Consider the following 23,744-nt stretch of genomic DNA (forward strand, 5'->3'; position numbering starts at 1 on the left):
CCCCTGCTTCCATGCTGATTTCACCTACAAAACAGACGCTACAGGCTTCAGGAAAAGAGTCTCTTGGCTAAGGAGGGTTTTTTCATCATCACTGATTGTTCTAGTTGATTAGCCTGCAATCATGTGAAGATGTCTGACCTTGTTCCAGCCATAACAACCTGCAAAAAAAGAGGCTAATGCAGAGTGAAGTGGGTCCAAGTGCTGAGGAAGGAAATATGTTTACAAAACAGGTGTTAGCATATGAAAACCCCAAAATAAGCTGTTTCTTAACCTTTAATGTGTTGTGCTTATGATAAGGAAAAGCTTCAGAGTGCACATTTTATTTGAAAAGGAGCACAGTTAAAGTACATATTTACTGCTCCAAGCGCTTCGTAATTTTAAGTCTCTTTTGCTGTGATAGGAACATCAGTCTTTTAACAGCTCCGCCATGTAAACTTTGTTCATTCGATACGCTGCCATCCAGCTGCTAGCTGCACTGTAGTAGCTTTGGTAACTTTGGCCTTGATAAGATGACATTGAGGCATAGTAATCATTCCATGCTGAGTAACAGGCTCTCCAGTAACTCTCTGCATTAAGGTCGCCTTCTTCGTCATACTCGTCTTCAACCTTTTCCGTCTTTTTCCCTTTCTTTAAGTTCAGTGGGATGTTTCCGCTTGGTCTTTCCACTTTCACCTTTTTGTGTTTCCTTCCTGTGGTTTGTGCAGGCGTACGGTGGGTTTGCACGCCCGCACAGTTCTCCAACTGGGGCCAAGTTCTGCCACTGCTTGTGTGTGTTGTCAGATATGCGATGGGATCTTCCTTTGTAGTTAACTTCATTTTTGGTTCTCCTGCAGTGACTCCACAATGACTATGACTTACTTGTGGCTCAGGGTGTGTGACTATGTCTCTGTCGCCTGCGGACGTATCAAACTGGTCTTGTGTGTTCTCCTCTATTTCCACATCAAAGCTTGTCTTAGATTTTTTAGGTCTATACTTCCAAACATGACAGACCTGACCGCCATCATCATCATCAAGTGTGATGGACTCACTGTGTCCGTTACAATCGCTGCCATCTTCCTGGCCTCTGAACTGCCTAATGATCTCCACTGATCTGCCTAGTCCTGTCATGATGAACGCATGGAAGTCCTGCTCGGCTTCCTCAAAAGTCATGAACCCAGACCTGCTGCTCTTAAACGAGCTGAGCGGAGGGATTTTTGGCAGTGCATCTTGCAACTCTTTGCGAGTCTGTGCCGCTTGAGAAAGTTTCTGCTGGACTGTCTTTGCAGGATACGTCTCTGCAGAGTCCCCTTTCATTCCAAGCTTGATGGCCTTCGGCCTCCTGGCCTCCTGAACTTCCTCCATGATGGGGGAAGCATCCAGCGAGGACGCTTTTGGGCGTCCCTTCTTCTTTTTCTCTGTCCTGGAGAAAAGCTGTGATTGAATGCCTTGAGTAGAAGCCTCAGCGCAGACATCCCAGTCACATTTCTCAGACATCAGTCCAGCATCTATGGTGGCTAGATTGAAAGAAGAAAATGTATGTGTATAATATGACTGGTAGAGTTTTATACTTTATAAGCAGTACATTTCAGTTTAATTTTTTGGTATTTTATCAGCCACTGCCATGCAACTTTGCAATTGGAAGAACACAAATGAAGAAGAAAAGGCCAAAATATACTGAATACCCTCAATTGTTGTTCCTTGTTTACTGAGATGTATTCATCTTATTTGTTGAATTAATTATGGCTGATACGTTGTGCTGCTTTGCTGTAGGAACACAAGCCTGATCTCAGTTTACCACTCTGAACTGTACTGCAAGAGCTTAAGAGGGAACTGCACTTTTTTTGGAAATGTGCATATCGTTCACAATCATTATGAGAGACAAAAACACGTCTTTTTTTTTTTTAAATTAGGATTTTAGAGATGATAAAAAAAGCGCTCTGAAGATGCAGCTAATCAGAGTCAACGCCGTAGCAATTCAAGCCCTCTAAAGCTATTTCCAAACTCTCCATCGTTTTGTATGCTAACTGTAAATGATATATATATATATATATATATATATATACACACACACACACACACACAGTCGTGGTCAAAAATTTACATACACTTGTAAAGAACATAATGTCATGGCTGTCTTGAGTTTCCAGTACTTTCTACAACTCTTATTTTTTTGTGATAGAGTGATTGGAGCACATACTTTCATGAAGTTTGGTTCTTTTATGAATTTATTATGGGACTACTGAAAATGTGACCAAATCTGCTGGGTCAAAAGTATACATACAGCAATGTTAATATTTGGTTACATGTCCCTTGGCAAGTTTCACTGCAATAAGGCGCTTTTGGTAGCCATCCACAAGCTTCTGGCAAGCTTCTGGTTGAATTTTTGATAGGTTATATATATCGTGTATCGCAATATGGCCTTAAAATATTTCAATATTAAAAAAAGGCCATATCACCCAGCCCTAGTTTCAATGATGCCATTTCTGTCTGTCATGTATAATTTTGTCTATTTTGTGTTTATCCTTGAATAAACAGGTCAGTTTCTTGTTACCAACCATTGTGTATTATTCAAACTCCCCTAATTCAGCTGGCTAGTTGTTATCAAGAGTACTAAAACCCTTTTCAACATGATTCTGACAACTAAGTAGGCTAAATAACTTTAAACTTTAATACATGCTCGGATAGGCCAGTATAGTTATCGGTCAGTATCGGTATCGGATCGGAAGTGCAAAAACCTGGATCGGGACATCCCTACCCCAAACACATGTCAAAAGTGGTTAAGGAATGGCTAAATTAGGCTAAAATTAAGGTTTTAGAACGGCCTTCCCAAAGTCCTGACTTAAACATGTAGACAATGCTGAAGAAACAAGTCCATGTCAGAAAACTAACAAATTTAGCTGAACTGCACCAATTTTGTCAAGAGGAGTGGTCAAAAATTAAACCAGGAGCTTGTGGATGGCTACCAAAAGCGCCTTATTGTAGTGAAACTTGCCAAGGGACATGTAACCAAATATTAACATTGCTGTATGTATACTTTTGACCCAGCAGAATTATTCACATTTTCATTAGACCCATAATAAATTCATAAAAGAACCAAACTTCATGAATGTTTTTTGCGACAAACAATTATGTGCTACAATCACTCTATCCCAAAAAAAATAAGAGTTGTAGAAATTATTGGAAACTCAAGACAGCCATGACATTATGTCCTTCACAAGTGTATGTAAACTATTGACCACGACTGTGTATACTTACATCATGTATATAAAACCTTAATGGAGGTGTTTGGATGTTTTGTAGGGCTTTACAGGCAGAATTGAGCTGACTTTTGAATGTTATTGTTTAATATTTACAATGAAAAAAAACACACCCATTGTCATGTCTATCATAATGATTGTGAATGACAAGGCTTTTTTTTTTTTTAATTGCAGTTCCCCTTTAACCAAGTATTAGCAACATTATTATTATAAGGGCTCACGCAGACAAACTATTTTTAGTCACGCCATGATCACAAAGAGCTAACTAGCTCGTGCAGCTGCAGTGTTGACATACTGAGCTGCTGCACCATGATCACCTATGAGTTGGTAAAATGTAATTCTGGATTTTAAATCATACCTCCTACCTGCATAGTGGAAGGTTGAGGCCATAAACCGAGAAGTTTATCATCTGTGACATTCTAAGTTAATACCCAAGATGGCGTGAAAGACACAAAAAGTCACTCGTTTGCGGCACCAGCTGTTTTTTAACCCTTTGTGAGGATTATGATTAATTCTCCATCTAAATGGCAAGATTTGAACATCCCATCGATCGGCATCCGAGTGAGAACTGACATTGTACAGTAAGTGATTATTTTATTACGTTTGTTGTCATGATTAGTAATGTTGTTGTTGAAGGAAATAGTGAACATTGTGATGCGTCTGTGGAATGGTATTTGCGGCTATATGCTTAAATTTAGCAAAATACGTAAATATTACATGTTATTATAAATGTGCCTGTTATTACATTACGTATATACTTACAGAGTGTATATAAAATGATGATGGAGATGTTTGGAGCGCTTATCGGCAGACGAGAGCAACTCCCATTGAGTCTATTGTAAGATTACTTATTTTCGTTTATTAATGAGTTAAAATGCATAACAAAAGACAGACGTGTGTGCTCATCACACATTAAGATTGTGAATGATTGGAAACATTGAAAAGAGCACTTCCGTTTAAAATGAAGTATGCCAACATCATTTTATATTGACTACATTGTGTGTGTGTTAACATAAAGACTGGGACTTACAAGGCAATGCTGACAAACTCAGGCCACACTTTTGAGCAATGGCCATCATCTTGTTCTCCTCTTCACCATGGCAACAGTAGGTCACAGCCAGTCCTTGAGTGCCTATTAAAAAATAAAAAATAAAAAATAAAAATAAAGAGTAATCCCAATTAGAATCAATCAGATGAGTTATGTACACATGAATGGGAGAGCCAATTATGTTCATCATGTGGTTAAGAACCTATTGATCCAGCTTGATGGGTCAGACTTTTTTGGATGGGTGTCTCAGCCAGTGGCGCCAAACACCCCTGGTCATACCAATTAAGGACAGACACTCAACATAGGACAGAAACTTTAAGTACACATCCAGCTATTTGTGGGAGGAATACATTTTTGAAGTCATATTTTTGGACCCTTTGGAAATTCAGTTCAGTTACAGTTTATTTCGAACATGCATACGATACAATGTCTTGTATCACATATTTCCAATTGTTTCATGTCAGCACGTTTGAAAAGGAGTAGGAAGAAGCAGAACCTATTTAATCCTACCCCTTTTCATATCTTAGCAATTTTATCCCATTTCCTGGTTCTCTGTAACAGAACAGTGAATAAATATATAATAAATAATATACCATAAGTAAACAAATATTGAATACATAAATAATCATTATCTAAAAAAAAAAATTAAAAAAAAAAGGTTCAAGATATTCATCATAATAGTTTTTTGTACTTTGTGAACACTTGTAGTTTGAACAGTCTCTTAAACTGAATCATATTGGTGCTTTGTTTGATTTATTTGCTTAATCCATTCCATAATGTAATTCCACATACGGATATGCTTAAGGTCTTAACTGTTGTACGTGTATACAAATGTTTTAAATTAAATTTTCCTCCAAGGTTATATTTCTCTTCTTTTGTTGATAAGAATTGCTGTACATTCTTGGGTAGCAAGTTATAGTTTGCTTTGTACATAATTATAGCCGTTTGCAAATGCACAAAGTCGTTGAATTTCAATATTTTTGATTCAATAAATAAAAGGTTTGTATGTTCTCTATATCCAACATAATGTATTATTCTAATTGATCTTTTTTGTAACACAGTTAGTGAATGAAGCGAAAAACCGCACATTTGTAGTTGTTTCCCCATATTTCTGCACAATAATTCAGATATGGTAACACAAGTGAGCAGTAAAGAATATAAAGTGATTTTTGTCCACAACACATTTTGTTTTATTCATTATTAACATGTTTCTTGCTCCTTTGTCGTATATTTTTTACCGTACATGAGATTTCCAATTCATTTTATCATCTATTATCACACCCAAAAATGTGTTTTCTTTTACCCTTTCAATGTCGACTCTGTCTATTTGTATTTGTGTTTGACTTTCCCTTCTACTGTTACCAAATAGCATTATTTTAGTTTTACTGATGTCAAACCATATTTTTAATTTGTTTATTTCTTGTTATTTTTTTGTACTAGCTTCTGTGTGTTCTCTCCTGAACAAAACTCAGTTGTATCATCTGCAAAAAATACTAAATAAGTCCTTTGTAATTTTACAAATTTATAAAAAAAAAAAAAAATATTGAACAATTTTGGTCCCGGTATTGATCCCTGAGGTTTGCCACAAGATATTTCAGCTCTGTAGGGTTAGGGTTATCTTCACATATTGCTTCCTGTTGGTTAAGTAGCTTCTTACCCAGTTCAAGACCAATCCTCTGATGCCATACCGTTCTAATTTGTTTATTAAGATATTGTAATTGATTGTGTCAAATGCTTTTGTTAAATCCATAAACACTGCAGCAGCACATTTTTAGCTATCTATTGCATTTGTGATCTCTTCCGTTATTTCAATTAATGCCATTGATGTTGAATTGTTGGCTCTGTATCCATATTGGTTGCTGTGAGTGTTTCATTTTTATTTATGAAATTGTCCAATCTGTAGTTAAATAGTTTTTCAATAATTTTAGAAAATTGTGGAAGTAGAGAAACAGGTCTGAAGTTTGGAAACTGGTGTTTGTCTCCAGTCTTATAAATAGGTATGACTTTTGCCATTTTCATTTTTTCTGGGAATTTGCCTGTTTTTGTCCCAAAAAGGGACAAGCGGTAGAAAAAATTGATGGATGGATGAAATGATAGGTTGCTGATATATATTAAAGGTTCTGAAATCTTTTCAAAAACCTTTTTTATCCTTTCCATATCAATTCTGTTGCAATCAGTTGAGGTCTTTGATTGAAAATTTTCCACAATATTGAAAGGGACAAGCGTAAGAAAATGGATGGATTGATTATTTCCTCTTTTGTCACACCTTCGAGGAACATCGAGTGGGGATTTCGGCCTATAGTGTCATTCAAGTCCTCAACTGACCCGGGATCTAGAATCTTTTCTTCCAGATTCGGTCCAATGTTCACAAAGTACTCATTCAAGCTTTCAACTACTTTTTTCATATTGTCATATTGTCCATCTGACAAGTATTTAGGATAATCCTCCTTCCATTTTTAATATTGCTATTTAGGATGCCACATATTGCTCTCATATTGTTTTTGTTACGGTCCAATAATTGTCTGTAATATTCTTTCCTCTGTGTTCGTAGTATGCCAGTTAGCTGCTTGTTATATGTTTTGTACTTGTTTTCTGCCTCTGTAGATCTTTGTGTTATAAATGTTTATATAATGTATTCTTCTTGTTGCAAGCATTTTTCAGTCCTTTTGTCATCCATGGTTGATTGGTTTTGCTTCTTACTATGTCGTTTCAATGGACAGTGTTTGTCATAAAGCATTACGGAAGTATTAAAACAAATACCATATGCATCTACATAATTTTCACTGTAGACATTGTCTCAACTTTGATCTCTCCGATCATTATTGAAAGCTGTCATACTTTGTTCTGTGCATGTTCTTCGAAATTTATTTTTGTCATCAATGTTCCTCTTCTTGTCGTTTCCGTCATAGATTATGAAAACTGGATGATCACTGATGATATTAGCAGACCACTTGTGGTATTATTATCAAAATTATTAGTCAAAATATCAATTACCTAGCGCTCCTACCTTGTAGGAGGTCATGAGATTCTGCTTGGCCTTGTGATTTTAGGATATAAACTCAGGCTATACATTGTGTCAATAAAGTAATCTATGGACTTGTTAATGTTGAAGTCTCCACATAGTTATTTTTTGACTGATTTGGCAAATATCATTCCACTGCTATGCCGATGACACTCAACTCTACCTAAAAACAAACCCAACCCCCTCTGTAGCCCTGCCATCATCCACACTTACCAAATGCCTGGAGGAGACAAAGGTGTGGATGAAACACAATTTTCTTCAACTGAACAGCTCCAAAACCGAAGCCATTCTAGTCGGCACCCCACATCAGACTCAGTCATACACCATCACCAGCATCACCTTCTCCTGCCACTACATTCACCTCTCATCCTCAGTCACTAATCTGGGTGTTAGAATGGACCCTCACTTGACCTTTGAGGCTCAAATAAAACAACTGTGCAAGAACTCTTTCTAACACCTCAGGAACATTGCTAAACTCTGCCCCTCACTCGCTCTCTCTGATGCCGAGAGGCTCGTCCACGCCTTTGTCTCCTCTAGGCTAGACTACTGCAACACACTTCTTGTCGGGATCCCCAGCAAGAACATCCAGAAGCTGCAGTACTTACGAATAGTGCTGCTAGGATCCCGATGAGAGTGCGGAAAAATGACCACATCACACCAATTCTCAAATCCCTTCACTGGCTTCCTGTTCCACTCAGGATTGAATTCAAAGTCTCCCTGCTAACCCACCAGTGCCTCCATGGAAATGCCCCCCTCTACCTCAAAGAACTACTCACCCCCAAATCCTCCACACGACACCTCCACTCCGGACAGGCTAACCTCCTCCAACCTCAGAGGACAAAGCTACGAACAATCGGAGACCGGGCTTTCTGCTCCGCCGCTCCCAGTCTCTGGAACGCTCTCCCTGACCACCCGAGGGCACCTCAGACTGTGGATGCTTTTAAAAAAGGCTTAAAAGCCCTTCTTTTTAAAAAAGCCTTTTTTTAGATGTATGCATACTAGTTATAGCTATTTGGCTGTTCTAGTTTTTATTTTTATTTATTTCTTTATTATCTTTTTATTTATTTATTTTTAATACACTGTAGCACTTTGAGATTGTTTACTCAATATAAAGTGCTTTTTACAAATAAAAAATCTATTATTATTATTACCACAAAGTTTTTTTACCACTTTGCAGTTTAAGTTCTTCATCACATACACAGCTACTCCGCCTCAGTTCTTGTTGGTTCTGTTGATATAATTAAGTTCATATCCTTCCAGGTCAAAATCCATTCCTTTTTTAGTAACAATCTATGTTTCTGAGATAGCAATAATTTTGAAGGGATCATTGAATTGCTCCAAAAAATGCTTCTGCTGTTTAAATTAATAATCGACAGTTTGTTGTCGATTTTAATGTTTCGGTTATTTTGTTCGTCTGTATAAAAGGAACAATTATTCCTGGCATGAAAGAAAAAATCGGTATCTGGATCTATATCCTTATCTAATCCCGGACTATTGGGATCTATGCTGCTGAAGGTTTTCAGTTCAATACATTCCTGTTCACAAATCATTTGTGTTGCTCTCTGAATGTCTTTAAGTGTAAATTAATGTGCACCTGAATAAAGATCATCTCGTTCGGTAATTCCTTGGAGCATTGTAATTTTGTAGTTGAATGTCGATGTTTGTTTTCCGTCAGACTCCATTATCGTCATTTTTGTTATGATTGCTGGGAGTTCTGATATTCATCCAGATCCTTGAGGTCTTTGACAACTAGGACTCTAGCTTGTCGACCTCCATTCAGCTTTATGTAGATTTTACACTTGGAGCTCCAAGTTTGCTGAATGTTCCCCCATTTCCTCAAGTCGTGTGCTTTCTTAGCGATTTCAGAATTGCGTTTAGTGAGGTGCTCGTTCATGTACACATTTGTGCCTTTTAGCTTTTTTCCAAGTGTCAGCGATGCCATTTTGGACTTGCTGTTGGCGATCTTAACAATGGTGACTCCCGGGGTGGTGTTGCCTCTTCTATTCAGTGAAATGGACGCATCAATGGTGTTAATATTGATATCAATTCCATTTGATAGCAGAAAGTTGACCACGTGTTGCTTTGTTGAAGCAGCGTCGATGTCATTTGGTTCTCCTCTGTTATCAAGTGCTCTTGCATAGGATCAAGGTTGATGCGTATCCCTGCAATCATGATGTCATTCTGTTGTGTAAACTGATCCACTCCTTTGATGTTTTCCAAAACACTGATAATACCCAGATTGGTGATATCTTATTGTTTGGCATTGAGCTGCTGTTTCAATGCATCCATTTCCTCCCTGAAGTTCTTCAAATCAGTGTTATTTAGTTGCAATTGTTGCCGCAATGCTTCCATCTCCATTTTAATGTTCTCCACAGCACTGCTGTTGTCTTGCTGCCTGGCATTCGACTGTTGGCGCAATGTTTCATTCTCCTTTTTCAGATTCTCCACCTTCTGTTTTAATGCTTTGTTGTCTTCACAGAGAATCTTAATTTCTTCTCTAAACTTTCTAAATTCTATCATATCATTACGAGATTATTTTCTGTCTTTGGTCATCTGTTCCCGGAGATCTGCGACATCTTTTTGTACACCTTTGATAATCTGTTCTTGGAGATCTGGAACATCTTTTTGTACACCTTTGATAATCTGTTCCTGGAGATTGTCGACATTGGTTTGTGTCTTATTTATATGGTTTTGTAGAGTTCCTACTATCTCTTTTAAGTCCGGTTCTACCTCTGGTAACGCTGTATTGCCCCATTGACGACTTCTTGTCGTGCTCATGGTTGCTTGGCAGCGAAGTGAAGCCGTTGGTGTTGTTAGCTTCTGTGCCAGGTGGCAACCATTTTGGTGGGGTTTTTTTCCAAGTATCTTGCACCGGCCAGAGCTCTGTCAGCCTTTCTTCATTATCCCTTCATTAAGAACTCTATTTGCAAATCTTAATTGGGCAACGTGATATAGTAGAAATTAGGGGCCAATATTGGGAATCATGATATCAAACGTGATAAAAAAATTAAAAAATAGGTCAGATAACCGAGAAAAAATAAACGCTCCAATGAGGCGAGGTTACCCGGCCTGTGCTGTAGGTGGGTTAAGGTAAACAAACCAAGCGCTCCTACCTTGTAGGAGATCATGAATTTCCCCTGGGACTTATTTACTGCTTCAGATGAAGACATCATGCAGCTGTGTCCAAAAATCCCAGCAGACTCAAATGAGGGCAAAAGCGATCTGCGAATTCATCAAGGAAATGATGCAGCTGAATGACCAGTCCTATACTGTCACTTAAGACACTGTACCCCGTCTACTAGTAAGCCACGGTGTGTACTTTTGGGCCACGGCCATTTTTTGGGATATATATTTGCTAGCGAAATACAACGTAATCGTCACACTCCCGCATACACTAATATTGTAGATGGAAAAAAGAACATAAGCCTCACTACCAATTTATGGATGTGTGATGTTAGATCATTCAAAGAAGTGATGTCATATTTGATTAGGAAAAATCTACAGGTACAGTTTTTCAAATCCACCTTTGTTTGAGTTTTACTCACCTCCAGATGTGCACAAACCATAGTTAACATCTAAATGTAAAAAAATAATAGATGCATAAGTCATAGTCTGGCTCGAGAAGAAGGAAGTTACTGGCTTGAAAAAAAATATTGTGCATCTTTAGTAGAAATGTTGCTTTTTAGGTGCTATTACGAACTTTACCAATGAAAAATTGGACACTAACCAAAACGTCCAGCTCGTCCAATTCGATGCATGTAGGTTTCCCAATCCTGTGGAACGTCCAGGTTTATCACCAAGTTGACCTTCTCTGCATCTATGCCCCTGGAGGTCTGATAGTGAGAGAATAACAATAAATGCAAGTAAAAATGTGTAAAAAATAAAATAAAATAAAAGTGTAACTGACCAGGTCAGTAGAAATGAGGACCCTGCACTGATACTGCTTAAGTTTGGACATGGCCTCAAGTCTCTGCTCTTGACTCAGACCTCCTGTGAAGGAACATACATCTTGTTTAAAGGGGAACTGCACTTTTTTTGGCCAATCATCCACAATCCCTATAAGACACAATAACTCACATGTGTTTTCTCTTTTCTGTGTGTTCTAAATCAGTGGTCCCCAACCTTTTTGTCACTGCGGACCGGTCAACGCTAGTAAATTTGTCCCACGGACCGGGGGGGAGGGGGGGATGCAGGGTATTTTTTATTTTTTTTGCCTTAAAAAAATACAATCATGTGTGATTATGGACGGTATCCCTGCAGACTGTATTAATCTATATTGATATATAATGTAGGAACCAGAAATATTAATAACAGAAATAAACAACCCATTTATGCGAATGAGTGTGAATGAATGGGGGAGGGAGGTTTTTTGAGTTGGTGCACTAATTGTAAGTATATCTTGTGTTTTTTATGTTGATTTAATAAAAAATAAAAATAAAAATTATATATATATATATATATATTTTTTTTTTTTTTTTTTTTTTATTATTTCTTGTGCGGCCCGGGACCAATCGATCCACGGACCGGTACCAAGCCGTGGCCCGGTGGTTGGGACCACTGTTCTAAATAGTTAAACTATACAGTCAAAGAGGTGTGTTAGGTCTTATCCAATTTGTTATTCTTATAGCCAGACGTCACATTACATGACAACCTCTGAGGACGGCAACAGTTGTAGCCGAAGCCATCAGGAACGGAAGTAAACACACAAATTGTGTTCTCATTAGTTATAAACTGCTAGCAAGAGGCGGCTAACAATGCAGGTAAAGAGCATTGACGTATACTGCCTATAAAGCCCTCTAAAAACATTCATCAACGTTTTATATATACGCTATAAATTTGTATGTAATACTTACAGTATTTTGGTCTCTAGGCCCCAGGCAGGCTACAGCTCTCCATCCTTTAAGCCACCGTTTATGGAATGAGTATAACAACATAGCTTTTGCACCTGTGTAACCCCCATTTTATTGCATGTGGTAAATGGATCTGTAGCTACACGCATCTTGGTAGCCAAGACTTAAAGGGGAACTGCACTTTTGGGGAATTCTGCTATCGTTCACAATCATTATGAAAGACATGGCGACAGATGGATTTTGTTTAATGCATTCTAAATATTAAATACATTTAAACAAAAGTCCGCTTACAATGGAACCTATGGAGCCCTTAAAAAAACATCCAAACACCTCCATTAGGGTTTTCTATATATGATGTAAGTATATTTATAATGTATTAACAGGCATATTTAAAACAGTTAATATTTACGTATTTTATCATTTTAAGCATACGCGGCGCATTAATTAAAAACATCACACCGTTTGCTTTTCGTTTTTATCTTTATTACTGATTTCTGCTCACTGCAGACTTATGAGAGCCAACAAAAATAAAACATCACTTACTGCGCAAGGTCTGCTGTCATTAGAATGCAGACTGCTGGGATGGTCATATATTCCTATTTAAATGAAGAATGACTCATAATCCTCGTGAAGAAATGGGTTGGGAGGGTGGGGGGGGCGGGGTTGAGAACAAGCACTTTTCGTGTCGTTTTTGCCAGGTCCAGGTCCTAAATTGCGGTCAAAGTGTACCAACTTGTCGCATTATATTCTCAGCCATCTACTTTCCAGGTGAGATGCATGATCTAGGATCTACAATAAACTTTCAAACAGCAAGGAAGCGAGGAAACAGCAGACCACTCGATGATGTAAACATAGGGACACACAGTAGTTTCCGCTATGAATAGTTTGTCTACGTTAGCGCTTATAATAACAACATCACCAATACTTGGTTAATATTCAAGTCACAAAATGTAAATTGAGTATTGTTGGCACTTTTTTAATGGTTATTTATCAGATTTTAGAGGCGGAATAGTGGAACTTCCATTGGCTCGGCTGTAAGCAGACTTTTATTTATAGGGACGGCGTGGCGCAGTGGAAGAATGGCCGTGCGCGACCCGAGGGTCCCTGGTTCAATCCCAACCTCGTCATGTCCGTTGTGTCCTGAGCAAGACACTTCACCCTTGCTCCTGATGGGTGCTGGTTAGCGCCTTGCATGGCAGCTCCCTCCATCAGTGTGTGAATGTGTGTGTGAATGGGTAAATGTGGAAGTAGTGTCAAAGCGCTTTGAGTACCTTGAAGGTAGAAAAGCGCTATACAAGTACAACCCATTTATCATTTATCATTATTTAGGTTCATTTAATATTTAGAATGCTTTTTTTTCTTTTTAATTCATTCGTTGTCATGTCTTTCATAATGATTGTGAACGAGAGGCACAATTCCAAAAAAAGTGCAGTTGCCCTTTAAGCTACTTGAGTCGAGTTGAAGCTTATCCTTAGCAATATTGCTATGGTGCGCTTATTCGACGACAACATCAACAGCATTGAGACGAGAGTGTGTTGTGTTTGCTACTACTAAATATGTCAGACTTCAAAGCAGATTTAAGGACTTTAGGACCATTAGGATCCAAAACCTTATATTTTTGAGCCTTTAGGGAGGATGGTCCAGTGGTTGGAGAAGCTGAGCGGGCAAGAAAAGAGGGTAAACGGAGCAGACAAGGGCCGAGAATCAGGACCGGCTTGACTTGGTGGTATAAATGTGGAGCTTGCCAAGTCATGCCGACAAAAACAGAAGACTTTTGCTGCACTGAGTGGCACATAGTGTTACATCTATGGAATAGAAGTAGTTATATCTTGAAATAATGCTCTTCTAGCCTGGTTTATAGCATGTCACGGAATGTAAATAGAGCGGTGTCGGTTTTTGAATTTATTTTTTTTAAGAACTTTATAGATAGAATGGATGGATCCCATTTAGCTGCATTATTAGCTGCCTCTTGGTAGCAGTATTTTTTTTTTTTTTTTTACTATTTAACACACACAGCAAATAGATAGACATGTCCCACATAGGGAATGTGAATGATGGGTACAATATTAAAGAAGTGCGGTTTCCCTTTGAGATAAACAAAAACACTAACCCAAGTCCTCTCGTTAAGTCTAGTTGTTCAAAACCCAATATTTCATGTAAAGTTTTTCCAAGTGACATTTTAGATAATTTTATCTTAGTTGTTAAGATGATCCTCTAACTCTGAATCTTACCTGAGATGCAAACAGCAGGCAGATCTTTAGAGGACAAGATGTCGGCCAGGTTCTGAGCCCTGAGGAGGGACACAATACTTTATTGCAACAAATGTTACATACATTATTGTAAAACATCAAACTGAGAGAAGGTCCAAAATGCAGGTAAAAAACGATCCAACATGTACAAATTTGTGTTTGTGGATAAATAAACATGTGATCACCTTGTGTGCAGGTTAGAGAAGACAAGTGCCTGATTGAAGGGTATTTTACTGAACAGCTCCAGTAAGAGTTGCACTTTCTCCTCAAAGACCTTGTGAGGTAATGGATGAGACTGCACCAGCTTGTAATACTGCTTCAGGCCTGAAGGGGAGTGCAAATTAACATCATGCATAGAAGAGTACAAATTAACATCATGCATAATAGAAAGAATTTCATGTCAGCTAATAGTGTTTGTCTCAAGGCGCCTTTAATGGAAGAACGATTTATTATTTTCTAATGCCAAAGCCTACCTTTGAGTCCCATTTCCTTAGGGTTGAGTCTGACAAAAGTGGGCTCTCTCATGTAACGGGTAAGGTGCTGAGCAAGGGTCTCTGGATAGGTGGCAGACAGTGCAAGCATCTGTTTGTTCACAGGCAGCGCGGAGAAGATCCAGCTGGAGAGAGACAAGAGCCTGCATTTCAGGTGTACTCCCTTTGTTTTTTATGGTCAACATCGAATAGAAATTATTGTTAAAGCATCCACCAATCAGTGATACAGCGAAACAAAATATAAAATAAACTCATAAATTGGAACAATAAATAAGAGAAACCTGATTCATGGCATTAAATACATTATTACATACACTTTTTATTCCAAGAAACCTAAATTCAAGTGATATTGTACAAGAATGATCTGCTTTGGTCACCATACTTTATCTGTTCCTGAAAGCTGCCCTCCTCCAGGAGCTTGTCAGCCTCATCCAAAACAAAGAGGCGGATACTAGTCGTGGACAGCATGCCGAGCTCAATCAGCTGCTTAATACGACCTGTGAGAACAAGCAGCAAGAATTAAAATAACACAAATCCAAGCATGGTGTAGAGAGGGAGATGATTTATAATCAATTGGTTGTTATTAAAAATACATTTGATTTATCTAACATTCTTATGAACAAGACAATGTTTTGTAGTGTTTTGTCTTCATGTGTTATGCAGCATCAAGCATAAGCTGCGATAAAAGTTTAAATTGAAAACTGTTTCAAAGTGTTAAGTATTTAAAAAAAACTGTGCTTCAACATGTGTCGACACATAATTTAAATTGTAGTAGCAGCTGCCAAGAAGTAACTATACATTAAAAACAGCATTGGCCCATAGCTTCCCATTATATCAAAACAAACAGTACTGTGTTTATAAATATGCTAATAAATAACAATAGTGCACTATTTCGCATTCTTAAAAAAACAGCATTGACGTGGGGCCATTAAGTAGATAAAACAAACAATATTTTTCTTAATATTCTTTCAACATGGTGGTACTGTGATGTCATCTTATAATTTGTAATATGATAGGCTAATAAAAAGTCTAAAAGATATTTAAAGACAAATCTTTGTGTTGTTATTTGTTACTAGTACCAGCATGTTCTCTTTTTGTTATGCTTTTTTTGCAAACATTTTTTTACTACAATATGCCACATTCCCATTAAATAAAGAGCTGCATTCAGCAAATTACCTCCAGGCCACACATTTCCTTCCTGTTGATAAAAGTAAAAATTGTTGCCAAACAACAGAAGAGTGTCTCAAGCAGTGTTTTCTGAGCATTTGAGGAGCATTTTGGAGGTTTTCCGCACACTGTGGTATTGCACACTCCCTGGGCTTGTGGTGGCGGATATCCGCTCTAAATCACACAGTGAATACTTCTAGACAGCCTGTCTTTGGTTACCGAAAAAATGCATGATGAAAGATAGATCTCTCTTTCACTTTTAATATGTACCCCTACTTGCTAATTTCAATGATAAAGTCGCTAAAATGCATCACAGATCATTTCTGCCAAGTCTAATCCCTGGCAAACCTAGTGTGTAAGAGGTGTGTAAAGTGGCATTACGCTACACACTGCTAAAAGTGCATTACCGGTATACTTTGTTTATGAGCACAGGAGAACCGGACAGGACAAACCCGAAGTCGTGACAGGCTTCCACTAGTAAGTAAATATATGCGAAACACCTGGCTTATTTTTTTCTTCTCTGGTGCCGACTTAGTGCTCCCGTGCTGAAAAAAAGGTGTTTGGTACTGACGATACTGATAAAGGCATGTATCGATTACATTTGTGCATGTTCTTATCGCAATATCAGTACTTTTGACAACTTAGTTGCATGCCTAGCCTCTTACCAGGTGAGCCCACAGCTATGTGGCATTTCTTCAGGTGGAGTTTGTCCTGACTAACGGGCCTGCCCCCAATGAACACGTGACATTGCAGGCCCTCCATGGCACAGCCTATCGCCATCACCACTGAGTGGATCTGCACCGCTATCTCTCGAGTGGGAGCCAGCACAAGAACCTGCAAAAATCAAAAGGACAAGTAAATGTCAACAACCACTTATGTTTGATTGTGGCATATTGTGGCCAAATAGCTGTGTTCCAGCTCCCAATCAGTTAGACCCTGCAGCTAATCACAAAGTGCTCTACAATGCAGGAGGACTGGATGTTCCTTTATCAATAATTGTCCCATTTAATTTCAACATATGAGATTGAGCAGCTTAACCTCATCAGATTCAGACCTCTACAACTAAAGTGATTAACAGTCACAGCTATAATCACGATAAAGCTCACACAAAGTCTTGTCCCCCCACCACCATCACCGATAGAGAGATGAATGAACATTACACATATATTGTACAGTGTACACTAAGGCTGGGAATCTTAGGGCGCCTCACAATATGATATGTGATATATGGTTCACAATAATGATTATATCTCGACACTTCAGAATTCAGTTTCTAAATCAGGCTAATAACGGTTTGGGGAAGAATGTATTCTCTCTCTCAGGCACGTCTTTTTTTCCTCACTACATCGACAAAACAACACTTCCTAATTTTCCACCAATCACCCTAAAGGTGCGATACGTTATGTTCATGAACATGGTAACTAAGTGTCAACATTAACAAACATTTACACCAGCAAGTCGTCACAATACATAGACACTGCATTGAGCTGGTTGGCCTGTTGCCAATTGTTAGCGAATTAGCAGAGTCAAAACACTCTAATGCAAGGCCATGGACTGAATTTCATTCAACTCTTTTCGAAAAACTGTGTTTTATCTTTAACAGTGTGTGTTTTACTTGCTACATGGTTTATCTATGTAGTTTTATTATGCTTAATAGTGTTTTTAAAGTTAGTAAATTATATTTATCTTGAAGCACAGACCAGGTGTGCATCTGTAATTCATTAAGTATTTTGTACAATGTAGGGGTGTAATGATTGATCAATACATCGCTAGATCGATTTATATTCCTAAATTTCAAGTAGATCGATTTGTGCTCAGCAAGTTTGCCTTCCGAAGATAGGTATCAATTCAAGATTGTTTTAAAAAGGGAAACAATATTGGATTTAAGAACAGCAGACTTTATAAGAGGTGTACCGGTTATACTTTTAATGATAAGGAAGTTGAATGTGGTCTATTTTCCTTGTCTGTAACATCATCAAACCATCAATGGCGGATAGCTAAGTTGGCTGAGAGAGGTCACAACAAACACAAACGCCAGAATACAATATCATTAATTACAACAACACAACTTTCAGCAACAGCACAGTTGCAAAAGCCATAACAAATACAAACGACACAACACAATAATTTAAAGCTGCAACACAACTCTAAGCCACAACAGATGTAATGGCCACACCGGCATTGACAGAGGAGCAAGTTAAGCGACGCACCGACGTTCGGAACACAACAACATTAAGTGTGACACACAACATGCACCTGGCAGCCAAGGAGAAGTAATTTGATGAGAAACAAATAAATACGAGCGATGAATCAAGGAAGCTATGGAATTCAGGAAGCGAGGGGCCAACACCATAAAGGATGAGGTGGCATACATGCTTCCACATGGACAACAGGGGAACTTTATTTAGCAGGTAAATATACAGTTCAAATGTTGGTTACAGTACTTTTATTGAAAATTGCTTGAATGTTTCAAATGTGTCCAAAAAGTAATTTCCTCTTGTTAATTCAACCTAAAGTGTTGGTTGGACTTTATTCAAATAAGATGTGAATGCAATGGCCATTAATTGTTGTTTACTTACTTGTTTGTATTGATAGTTAATTTATACCTAATCTTAGAGCTGGACAATTAATTAAATTTTAATTTCGATTTCGGCTTCTAGCGATTATGAAAATATAATAATTGAAAAAAAAAACATTAATGGGCCATGCAACCTGCATGCAAATTCCCGAGCTTGTGATGGGGACACAGATGAGGAGCAAATGAGTGAAAAAAAGAGCATGAATACGAGAACAGCCTTCTTTCATCTCCGCTATATGTAATCAATTTAGTGTTATCGTAAGATTTTCTGTTAAAATGAAGCCAATCATGAAATGTATTTGTGTCGCCCTTTGTTTCGAAAATTATCAAAGTACCAATTGCTACCGGTACCAAAATGCTGGTATCGGGATAACGCTACTTACGGAAGTAGTTATGGGAATAGTTCTAGTGTACACTACTTGGTGAGAACAAATCCACTCACCTGGGTGGCAGAATTTTCCAGATTCAAGGAGTCCAAAGCAATAGTGCAGAAGACACATGTCTTTCCCGTGCCAGATTTGGCCTGTACAATCAAATCTGAAACGAGAAATCAAGTAATCAATTTATCCCCGTCATAAGGAATAATAACAAAAAAAGTCTGCTTGCCATACCAATCATTCTTTTTTGTTTGCATATATATATATACATATATATATATATATATATATATATATATATATATATACATATATATGGTCCAGACCTGTCATCCCTCAACAAGCGCAGCGAAATTGTAACAGCATGCCGCCATAGACGGAAACACCTCCTAGGTAACACATGAGCCAATCACCACACCCCTAAGCCAGCCTGTACCCACCCACTCTGTGCCCTATATAAACCATGGTATGCGAATGCTCCCATTAAAATCTCCTGATGATTGAGGGTACCCCCCCTCATGAAACAGGCCTGTAGAGATGAAATAGTCTTGTGATTTTTTTCCCACACATACATATACATATATATATATATATATATATATATATATATATATACACCGGTATATATATATATATACATATATATATATATATATATATATATATATATATATATATATATATATATATATATATACATATATATATACATATATATATACATATATATATATGTATATATACATACACACACACACACACACACACACACACACACATATATATTTATTTATTAGAGATGTCCGATAATATCGGCCTGCCGATATTATCGGCCGATAAATGCGTTAAAATGTAATCTCGGAAATTATCGGTATCGTTTTTTTAAATTATTGAATCAACATAAAAAACACAAGATACAAACCCAAAAAACCTCCCTCCACCATTTACACTCATTCACACAAAAGGGTTGTTTCTTTCTGTTTATTAATATTCTGGTTCCTACATTATATATCAATATATATCAATACAGTCTGCAGGGATACAGTCCGTAAGCACACATGATTGTGCGTGCTGCTGGTCCACTAATAGTACTAACCTTTAACAGTTAATTTTACTAATTTTAATTAATTACTTGTTTCTATGTAACTGTTTTTATATTTTTTACTTTCTTTTTAACTTAAGAAAATGTTTTTAATTTATTTACCTTATTTTATTAATTTTTTTTAAAAGTACCTTATCTTCACCATACCTGGTTGTCCAAATTAGGCATAATAATGTGTTAATTTCACGATTGCATATATCCGTTGATATCGGTATCGGTAATTAAAGAGTTGGACAATATCAGAATATTGGATATCGGACATCCCTAATATATATATATATATATATATATATATATATATATATATATATATATATATATATATATATATATATATATATATATATATATATATATATCAGTGACGTGCGGTCACTGGAGGCAGGTGAGGCAGGGCCTCACCTGCCATCATGGAAAGAAAAAAAATGTAAAAAGAAAAAAAAAGAAAAAAATTGTTATATGTATCCAGTGATTATACTATAAAGTTATTTTCCATTTAACTTCACCAGTTTTAGACTATTTTTATTCAAAATCGCTGAATTTTCACATTTGCCGTTCAAATACTGCCTCAACATGGATTGCGGACTCGGCTAACTGCTGGCCTGCTGTGCAGTGGGACCGTATTGCTATATGAATTATATTATACATTTCCATAGTTTAGTTAGCTGAGGTATATAATGTACAGTGTATTTTGTCAACAACTGTATGTGTGTAACGTATTTCTTGTGCTGAGCAATCATAAAACTGCTGCGAAGACGCACTGTGTGAGGCTCGCAGTAATCCCGCCTGCTGGTGCCGGTTCATGCACCTCCACCGCAGAATGCACCCCCCGACGGGAGCGCCACACCAACCAAAGCCCACACCCAAACCCTCCACATGCAAGACCGAATCCACCTGAAAAAAGTCACTTAACAAGAAGCCAAAAAGTGCAAAAACAACAATGCTCGCGCCGGAGGAGCCGTGAACGACTACACACGAACACCACTGTTCCCGCACTTATAAGTAAAGGTAAGACCATAATAAAGTTTTTTTATTAAATGTGCTTTTTTTGTGTGCTACAGTTTGCATGTGTAAAGTTAAAGTTAAGTTAAAGTACCAATGATTGTCACACACACACTAGGTGTGGTGAAATTTATCCTCTGCATTTGACCCATCCCCTTACTCACCCCCTGGGATGTGAGGGGAGCAGTGGGCAGCAGCGGTGCAGCGCCCGGGAATAATTTTTGGTGATTTACCCACCAACTGACTCAACACAACACAACTCACTCTCCATACCAGGAAGCACTCGAAACTACCAAGCAACGACTCAAGAGATACACCGAGGAGGGAGAGGCCAGGAGAATAAACAAGGTGTACTCTCAGCCCACCAAGAACTGAGGTGGAAAAATACTGGAAAGACATATGTCAAAGATAAAGAACTGGACAGCACCAGGCCTCGATAGCTAGCTGAAGAAGCTAACTGCACTCCATGAACGCCTAGCAGTACAGATGAACCAGCTGCTGATATCATGAAATCCTACCAGTGGCTAGAAAATGCAGGACTGGCAGACAGCACAGAGGCACTAATCCGGGCAGCACAAGAACAGGCCATAACCACAAGAGCCATAGAGGCCAGGATCTACCAGAGTAGATCAGACCCAAGATGCAGACTGTGCAAAAAAGTCCCTGAGACAGTCCAGCACATAGTAGCAGGCTGTAAGATGCTAGCTGGATCAGCGTACATGGAGAGGCACAACCAAGTGGCTGGGATAGTATACAGGAACATCTGCAACCAGTATGGAATAGAAGTACCCAAATCCCAAAGGGCTATACCACAGAAGGTGGCTGAGAACAACAGGGCCAAGGTTCTGTGGGACTTCAGCTTCCAGATAACCAACCAGACATAGCGGTGGTGGACAAAGAGGTGGTGATAGATGTGGCAATCCCAGCTGACGCCAACATCACGGTGAAACTTGAGAAGTACCAAGGGTTGAAAGAGCAGCTGGAAATAATGTGGAAGGTCAAGGCTAGCGTGGTCCCCGTGGTAGCGGGGGGCGCTCGTAGCAGTAACCCCCAAACTGGGAGAGTGGCTCCAACAGATCCCAATAACAACATCTGAAGCCTCAGTCCAGGAACAGCCAAGATACTGCGCAGAACCCTCAAACTCCCAGGCCTCTGGTAGAGGACCCGAGCTTGAGGATGACACAGATACCACCCCACCGGTGTGAGAAGGAGATTGTTTTCTTTCTTTCTTTTTATATATATATATATACACACACACTTTACACATTGTGAATCCATGTTTGTTTTGTGCAGTGGGTTGCTTTACATGACAACATGGGTCACAGGAAAACATCTATTAAGTCTAATACAGAGGAAAATGTACATAAACCGAACACAACATTAGATCTGATGATGTGGGAGAAGTTTTCTACATATTTATTAACATATTTATAGATAAACATCAATATTGTATGATATTGGAAATCCATACCACTAAAGACAAAAGTCAAAAGATAAAACCGGCGTGTAATTAATGCCTCATTAAAAATACCTGAATCCAATGAAAACATTCAGGTTACAATGAATGTGGCTGTCCGGCATTTTCCTAGCAAACTAACAGTGAAGCCTGGTCTGTTATGATTGAATAAACATGTTTAACTATAACGCAACGGCTACTTTACATTGTTTCTTGATGACATAAAAATATGTTTGTGTTCTCATGTAACAAGCCTAACATGTAACAAGCCAGACTAAACAAAAGCACGCACCGAGTCCACAGCGGCCAAGCGGGATCGCCTTCAACTGGATCGGGGAAGGTTTTAGAAAGCCAGATGCCGACAGTCCGTCCAGCACCACCTGAGACAACAACAAGGAGCTGAAGTCTATTCCTTCCGATAAAATGACATCGTCGGTCCTGTTTCGCGTTTCTATATCATGGGCTGCTTTCCTTGCGGAGTCCGCCATGTTTCCAACTAGTGCTCAACGAGAGCTGTGTTAAAAGCGACAGCAAACTACAGCAGAGCTGATTCTACACTGGCCTCTAGCGGCCAGGGCGTAGAACATCATTTACAAGTACCCATGCAGGGCTTTTCAACCACTGTGCCGCGGCACACTAGTGTACCGTGGGATATTGTCTGGTGTGCCGTGGGAGATGATGTCATTTCACCTAATTGGTTAAAAAATACTTTTTGCAAACCAGTAATTATAATCCACAAAAAATGTGCCGTTGTTGAGTGTCTGTGCTGTCTAGAGCGCGGCAGATTAACCGTGTAATACTTTTCCATATCAGTAGGTGGCAGCAGGTAGCTAATTGCTTTGTAGATGTCAGGAACATGGTTTGTTGTTGTGATCACAATATGCAGACGGCAGTGTGCAGGTAAAAAGGTATCTAATGTCCATCCATCCATCCATTTTCTACCGCTTATTCCCTTCGGGGTAGCGGGGGGCGCTGGAGCCTATCTCAGCTACAATCGGGCAGAAGGCGGGGTACACCCTGGACAAGTCGCCACCTCATCGCAGGGCCAACACAGATAGACAGACAACATTTACACACTAGGGCCAATTTAGTGTTGCCAATCAACCTATCCCCAGGTGCATGTCTTATGAGGTGGGAGGCCGGGATTGAACTCACGACTACTCAGG

General features: G+C 38.6%; 1 protein-coding gene across 1 annotated transcript; it reads right to left on the bottom strand.

Moving 5' to 3' along the window:
* Nucleotides 1-304: 304 nt before the first annotated feature.
* On the bottom strand, nt 305-23,130 carry ddx20 (DEAD (Asp-Glu-Ala-Asp) box polypeptide 20). The gene is made up of 11 exons (XM_061980334.1): nt 22,871-23,130; nt 19,084-19,178; nt 16,729-16,897; nt 15,279-15,393; nt 14,879-15,021; nt 14,591-14,729; nt 14,388-14,446; nt 11,214-11,296; nt 11,034-11,139; nt 4,267-4,368; nt 305-1,493 (listed from the first exon to the last, which is right to left on the bottom strand). The coding sequence occupies exons 1-11, from the start codon at nt 23,064-23,066 to the stop codon at nt 406-408; spliced, it is 2,295 nt and encodes a 764-aa protein (XP_061836318.1). The 5' UTR covers nt 23,067-23,130; the 3' UTR covers nt 305-405.
* Nucleotides 23,131-23,744: the final 614 nt, after the last annotated feature.

The sequence above is a fragment of the Nerophis lumbriciformis genome, linkage group LG01 (genome assembly GCF_033978685.3).
Source record: "Nerophis lumbriciformis linkage group LG01, RoL_Nlum_v2.1, whole genome shotgun sequence".
Classification (NCBI taxonomy): domain Eukaryota; kingdom Metazoa; phylum Chordata; class Actinopteri; order Syngnathiformes; family Syngnathidae; genus Nerophis; species Nerophis lumbriciformis.

What these genes read in the sequence shown, in the direction of transcription:
- ddx20 (XM_061980334.1), bottom strand. Translation starts at nt 23,066, where the DNA reads ATGGCGGACTCCGCAAGGAAAGCAGCCCATGATATAGAAACGCGAAAC. An exon ending in TTCTCTAACCTGCACACAAG is followed by an intron (nt 14,447 to 14,590) that starts GTGATCACATGT and finishes GTCCCTCCTCAG; the next exon opens with GGCTCAGAACCTGGCCGACA. An exon ending in TCCTCATTTCTACTGACCTG is followed by an intron (nt 11,140 to 11,213) that starts GTCAGTTACACT and finishes TCTCACTATCAG; the next exon opens with ACCTCCAGGGGCATAGATGC.